At 36.6% G+C, this 7,484-nt stretch overlaps 1 protein-coding gene across 2 annotated transcripts in view; it reads left to right on the top strand.

Moving 5' to 3' along the window:
- Tmeff2 (transmembrane protein with EGF like and two follistatin like domains 2) overlaps positions 1 to 7,484 on the top strand; it is a 255,202-nt gene that overhangs the window by 202,448 nt on the left and 45,270 nt on the right. For both annotated transcript variants that reach the window (XM_021157724.1, XM_021157741.2), the window contains exons 6-7: positions 2,797 to 2,945; positions 3,713 to 3,772. In XM_021157724.1, coding sequence (XP_021013383.1) covers positions 2,797 to 2,945; positions 3,713 to 3,772 — 209 coding nt within the window. The remainder of the gene's footprint in view (positions 1 to 2,796; positions 2,946 to 3,712; positions 3,773 to 7,484) is intronic.

Genomic DNA, 7,484 nt, shown 5'->3' with positions numbered 1-7,484 from the left:
AGGGAGGGAGGGAGGGAGGGAGGGAGGGAGGGAGGATAGTTCTTCATAGATTTCCAATTTAAGTCAGTCTTGAGATTAAGGAGATAGAACTTCTAAGTGCCTGCTTGTGTATTGATATATGGTTGTATGGAGAGTAGTGAAGAGTGGAAAAGGACCAACACCAGTGTATGCTTTTATGAAGCTTAGATTCTGGAGATTTAGTGAAAACTACATCTCACTTTCACTTAAGGGAATCTGACCTCCTTTTGAGGCAATAATGCAATGTTGACATAGGTACTTTTCCATAGCCATTCCCCAAAACTGATTTATTTGAGGTAATAAGAAGCAAATCTCCAAGGAAACTGGGACTGAGCAATGGCATGAGCAGCCCAAACTCAAATGAGTCACACAGGGTGGGCTTGGGGACTGACTCCTGGGAGAGAGCATCCTATCAAATGCCCTGAAAAGTTGTCACTGAGGTGCTGCGGCTCGGTGGAAATGCTGACCCTGGGCGCGTCAACTCAGTCAACTAGTCTCTTCCCCTTGCTGTTCTCATTTCATCGTTCAGTTTGATAGTTAAATGGATTTCAGAAATTTTAATTACTTTAGGCCAGTTACAAACTGTTCATTCCTGAGCTTCTCTGTAACACCTCCACTGCCATTTCTTTCTATAGGCAGATAAAGCAGTGGACCATTCAGTCTGTTCTTCTGCTTGCATAAAAACTTTATAAGACTGGAAATTTTTGACCAATAGTTCAAACCTAAACAACCTTTAAAATATCAAGAACTGTCTTTACACAATGAGGCAAGTGGGCCTCACCACTCTGTTTTTTTTAAGATCAGTGTTTTGGGTAAGCTTTGATAGTTGGGGGCACTCCTTAAGGGCCATTGTGAGAAACACACATCCTCTGTGGTCTCAGGCAGCTCCTGATCTCAGTTGCTCAGATACCAAGAGGCAACAACATTGGACTCCTGTCCATGATGGCAGAGAGAGAGTGCCACCCTGGGCAGGGGTGGGGAGAGCAGGGAGGTTAAGGATTCAGACTGTTGCCACCTGTCCTCACTATTATTTCTGAAATAGATTAATATAAAGGTAATCAGGTACTACTAGGTAAATTCTACCACATGCACAAAAATATACTTTTAAGCACACTAATGCATTTCCTGCCCATATTTTAGCAGTGGTGTAGGTACAGATGATTTCAAGACTACATCCTGAAAATACCTAGTGTATAAAAGAGCCTTTGCTGTATTGCATTGATCAACCATGATTCTCAGGCAGTGAATCTTCAGGTTCCAGAGTTACTACTTAATGATTAAGAAATCTAGGCTTCTAGGTAGGACCTTAGCCTACACAGGGCACAAGAATCTGCTTCTCAGTATGTGCTTCTAAAGTTCTATGGGCAATCCTAATGTGCAGGTTGCAGTATAAAAGGAGAACAGGTAGGCCTCACATATCACATCTGTGTGTACCTGTCCTATACCTTATTAGCTTTTTGATTTTATGTATTGTCTAATATAGTGGTCTGTGTAATGGCTGCTGCAACGTTTAAATGAAACAATGAATTTAACTGTCAGTATGCAATGAGTAATTACTATTATCACTCGTGTGTGTACATGTTTATGTGTGTATGTGTGCACACGTACACATGTAGTAAATTCAGGAGTAAAATTGTGATTCACAACATAAAGAAAAACATATAGAGGAATGAATACAAATATGAATAAAATACTTAAAATTTTAATTCTGTACAAGTTTGCACGCACCAAAAATGCAATATATTAATTATTTATATTTATTATTTTAATGTGTATAAGTGTTTCTCTGAATGTATATATATGCATCTATATGCATACAGCACCTCCTGAGCCCAGAAGAGGGTGTCAAGTTCCTTAAAGCTGCAGATACCCATGTTTGTGAGCCACCATGTGGGTGCTCATTCCTCTGCAAGAGCTGCAAGTGCTCTTAACCAAAATATAACATCCCAGATAACAAAGTAAATTATAAAACAGACAATTAAGAGAAAATTGAAAAATAATTTTAGAAAGTTTGGTTTACAGTGTTTAATTGTGTTCTAGATGATCTAATTCTCTTTAATTCACCAGATGTTTCTTTAGCCTATAGGAAAAAAAAAAGTTAAAGCCATAAGTGGCAACCAATTTGAATTTGTCACTTTATTGTGTAAAATAAGAGCTCAAAATAGACGCTGTGTACCATGGAAAGGAACCTTGGAATGTGCAGAAAGAAACCTGAGAACCCCTCGGGATTTCATGTAAATGCTGTTTATAGGATGTGAGCATTTCTGAGCAGCTGGCTACACCTTTCGCTTCACTCTGGAAGGGTATCTGTGGCACTCCGAAAGGTTAAAGACCACTGAAGGTTCCCATCTACTGCTCCTCATACACACTCTCCTTTGTGCTGGAGAGATACCTCTTCTGATGGCATTCCAAATAGCGTATTTGATTGTGTTCTGTTCTACTAGCCCCTGGGAAATTTTTCTCAAGCTCTCCCCGTTTAGCCATCCAATGAAGAAAGTACATCTGAAGCCATTCTGCCACAGTAGCCTATTTGTATTCTTCAAACATCCTTGCGGTGTTTATGCACGTTTATTTTTGATTCATTGCTGGGTCCTCTGGATTATTTACTACTAGGTCTGTGTTGCATTTCATCTCAGAAAGCTGGCAGACCTTCTCTGGAAAAGCACAATTTGATTCTTCTGCATTTTGCCCAGCTAGCCACTTCTCCCATTTGTATTTCAGCCACAGTGTGGTGACATCACTATTGACATTCCATGTATTATTTTGCTCTTCCTTTAGGTGTGTGTGCAACATAGACTGTTCTCAAACCAACTTCAATCCCCTCTGTGCTTCTGATGGGAAATCTTATGATAATGCATGTCAAATCAAAGAAGCGTCATGTCAGAAACAGGAGAAAATTGAAGTCATGTCTCTGGGTCGATGTCAAGGTAATGTTCATAGCAAAATTTCATTTCAAAAAATGTTTTTAGTCACTGTGCAGAAATGAAAAGAAAAGGATAACTCGTTATCAGGCACCTATTTCATTTCCGAAAGACAGTTCTGATTCACAATGGATCGTGTAGTCAGCTGTAGAATTTGTGTTGATTATGGGTGTTTGAAGGCCCATCAGCAACAGTGCATGTCTTTTTCAATGTAATGGGGCTGTATTGTGACAGTGCCATGTACGCAGGAGCCAATATTCAGAAGACAGCAGAAATTCTCCTGGAAAAGGCTAAAGAAAAAGTCTAATGAAGAATTTTTGAATAGATTAGAAATCTTAGAATTAAAAGCAATTGCTCTTTTTATGTATTGATTCGATAGAAATATTTTAAGTACATCCTTAAAAGCTAAACAGGATGGAACATTCTGTTTTTGTTATTCAGGGAAAAAATGGCTTAGGGAGCTTGCATTTGATTTTCTTTTATCATTATATCTCAGTTATAGCTCTGAACCTTCCTGTCCCAAGCTTCAGAAAGCTAACACTGCTGTGTGACTCAGATAGACTTAATACAAATGCATTGAAAATCTGATTGTATAGAGTGCTCAAAACTATAAAGGGATTGTTGTTGTTGTTGTCGTTGTTGTTGTTGTTGCTGCTGTTGAGGAAGACAACAAACCTTAACTACCACGAAGAAATGAAGGTACTTTGGAAGAGCAGATTTGATCGATGTAGGAAATGGTTAACTGGGTTTTATTGTTAATTTTTTTAACATAGATAACACAACTACAACCACTAAATCTGAAGATGGGCATTATGCAAGAACAGATTATGCAGGTACGTAAAGTTTCCTAGGACTAGAATGAGAGCCTTGGTGAGAGCCTTGTCCACCACTGTTTACACCTTGAGTACTGCTGTTTATTTCCTGTTTATTTCCTCCTAACCTGAGCGTGCACTGCTCTTTCTTCTTAGTTCAAGCTTTCAGTGGGCAAGAAGGAATTTTTTATTGAACTAAATAAGGCACACTTTTTTTTTTGCCATAGTTAAAGCAATTGTCAAAGATGTCAGTAAGATATAATTAACTTGTTTTGACAGTGTAAATGGTACAAATGACAAAACATTTATCAAATTAATGGGCATCAATGGAAATTAATGCAAGGTTTGGCAGTTTATTGTAATAAATGCAAATGTTCTTGTTTGAATTTTCATAAAAGTCAACAGTGGAAAGTTTGCTGATCTCTGACAAGATAGAAATAAAGAGAGTTGCAAGAGCTAACACAAGGCTACTATGAAGATGCAGAGTTGAAATTCATGAATAATTTAGTTTTTAAAGAAACTAACATGTCTCATTTATTTAGATTCTAGAATGCGGCTTCTCAGACATGCAAAGTTATAATAAGCTTTATGTGAAAGTATAAATCTTATTTAGTAACTATGGAACCTACTTTGAGTAATAAAAATGCTACCTAATTTAACTCTTCTACAGTGAGAAATAAATGATGGAATGCAACTAGCATATTATCAGATGACTATAATTTATGAGAATTTAAGGTAAAATTATAAAAATAAAATTGAGTTCTATAAAAGTATCCAATGAATATTTATTTATTTATTCACATATTCATTTTTGCTGTTTCGAGACAGGGTTTCTCTGTGCAACCCTGGCTCTTTTATAAGCCACTATGTAGACCAGGCTGGCCTCAAACTTGTAGAGATCCTTCTGCCTCTGCCTCGTTAGTGCTGTGAGTAAAGACACGTGCCACCAAGTCCAGCTTCAAGGGATTTTTAAACACAACGTTTCATTTAGCTACTGAATACTTGTAACCAATTTTATAACTAATACTCAAACCAAATCAATTGCTTCTTGTCATTCAAAATATATACTACCATTTTTTCACCTGACTTCATTATTTTATTTTACTTAATGATAATTGTCATTATGTTTATACTTGAAAAAAGCCCTGGTAATATTTTAATTGCTTGCATGTATCAGAATGTGGACATAAGAGGAATTTAACTTTTGCATATTTTGTTTTAATGTTTTCAAGCATCTAGATAAGACTGACATATTGTAAATTCCTGAAACTGCCAGTTATCCAATATATTAACTTTGGTTCTATTATATGTGCATATAACCATTCCCAAAACACCACTGAAGATATTAACAGATGCTTATTAAGAGGAACAACTAGTATTCAGTTCATTTAGGGAGTGTTACCATCAGCAATTGATCTTCTCCCCAGCTTTCCTCCCTTCTTTCCATTATACAGTCTTTACAAATATGCATGTTTTGTGTAAAATCCTCTGTCAGAGAGTGGGTTCTGGAACTGGTTGCAACCCTTTACAAACACCAAAGTCTAAGGACACTATAGTCTCTTTTACACTGGACTTCTGTTTACATACTACCCATGGGCATCTTCTTCTATGTCTTAAATCAGATCTAGATAATTTATAATACTTAATATAATGTAAAGTCTATGAAAATATCTGTGGTATTGTATTGCTTAAGGAATGATGATTTTAAAAGCTCTGTACACATGCTGGAAGATGCAAGTGCTTCACACATATATTTTTGAATCTATGAATACAGAGCTCTTGGATATGGACAGTCGTTTTATTTTACCTTTTCTTAAATTTCTAATGTGTGAAATTCACACAAATGCATGTAGTATAATATCATGAATCCTCATGTAATTATCTTAAAGAAAAAGTTACATCAACTCATGGCTATGTCTTCTCTTCTCTTCTCTCTCTCTCTCTCTCTCTCTCTCTCTCTCTCTCTCTCTCTCTCTCTCTTTCCCTCCCTCCTTCCCCCCACCTATAATAGATCCAATAAAATGTCAAAAATCATAACTAAATTTTATCATACATCTCAAAAAACTTTTTTGAAATCACAGCACTATAATCATCTCTTAAATACTTCCAACCTCTCATAGTATACAATATAAATCAGAATCATTTGAAGAATAGCACATTTTTGTAAAAGATTTTGCAGGACTAGTGCTCCCAAAATTGTACTCTACCAATATGTTGAGCCATAGAAAAATTATTAAAAGTAATAAAATACAATAGTGACATATAAAATCTGAGAATGATTCTTTATGCTTTAAGATTTAAATAGAACCAAATAAAAATATTATATTTTATTATAAACAGCTATCTTGATGGTATTATAAGCTACTTCTATTAAATGCATTTATATTTCCTGTAAATGATGACTTTATATTTCCTGTAAAAACTAATTCATATGGAAAAATCTTCAAAACTGTTGCATCTGTGACTATCCTCGAACCATTCATGACAGGACTTATAAGAGTCAAGTCTTTCCCTGAGGATTTTTTCCCCCAACGAGGAACCCCAGAGGTTCATTGGCATCCTGTGCAATGCCTGTGTGTACACTCATCTGTACCAGGAGATACCAATACAGGTTCTGCCACCATCATCTCCATTCACATTGTATAGCACAGTTAAGCAGAATTTATTCAGATTTGATTGCAGGCAGTTAACCTCTGATGCTGATTACCACTCTTTTTAGTTCACTTTGTTTTTTTATTTTTTATTTTAAAATATTTTTCCCCATTCTTTTCTTTGAAAAGTTCATGCATTTAAACACTACATTTTGAACACATCAACCACCATTATTTCCCTCCAGCTCTCCCAGTAACCTCTGCCTTGTCATCCTCCCAACCTCACATCCATCGTTTGTTCTTGTTATTATGACCCCGTGAGTCCAGCTGTTGACAGTTGCTGAGGAAGGGAGGGTAGCTCTGCCTGCTGGATGTGGGCTGGTTTTCCCATGCCCCCACTGATGGCCCCACACCTAAACACATGAGCTGCACAGATTGTTTTCCATCCTAATTGTATCTGCTTGGTGGACATAGAAAAGAACATTTCCCAGTGAAGGTAATCAGGTCACTCAGCATCCTAGAGATTTCTCTAGTTTGACAACAGAAAGTCTTGTAAGATAAAAATTGTCATGATTAAGGGGTAACAGGCAGACTGATCAGGAAAAAGCACTTGCTGCTAACTCTAATGATCAGTGTTTGGTCCCCAGAACCCATCAGATGGCAGAACAAACCAGCTCCTGCATGTCTCCTGCAACTTCCATCTCCACACTGATACTGGGCATGCACAAGCATACACCGAGACACTAAGCACACACAAAGTAAAGAAACGAATGCAACAATTTCTAAAGTTATGTTTAAACTTGCATGCTTGGTAAATTCCAAATAAAACAGAGAAGCAAAAATGTTCATTGAAACTTGCAACTCATAGTTAAACATGGGCTGAATACATGAAGTCCTCCCTGACGTTACTTCAGCTTCACATGATTTTTATACATGGTTTTATTGAAACATATAACATTAGAAAATATTGAAATAATTGTGTTTCTCAACATTTCCTAGCACCCAGTAGGATTTTTCATTTTCCCAAGTTTGGAACATAGACATGAAGATCTAAAAGAATCAAATGAAAAATCAATATGTTATTGTCCGGATAATTTATATTTCACATGTTATAAACTCTCCAAGGAGGGTAAACAGGAACT

Source organism: Mus caroli, chromosome 1, assembly GCF_900094665.2.
Source record: "Mus caroli chromosome 1, CAROLI_EIJ_v1.1, whole genome shotgun sequence".
Lineage (NCBI taxonomy): Eukaryota > Metazoa > Chordata > Mammalia > Rodentia > Muridae > Mus > Mus caroli.
The sequence above is the reverse complement of the archived record's forward strand: the minus strand, read 5'-3'. Positions and strand labels throughout refer to the sequence as shown.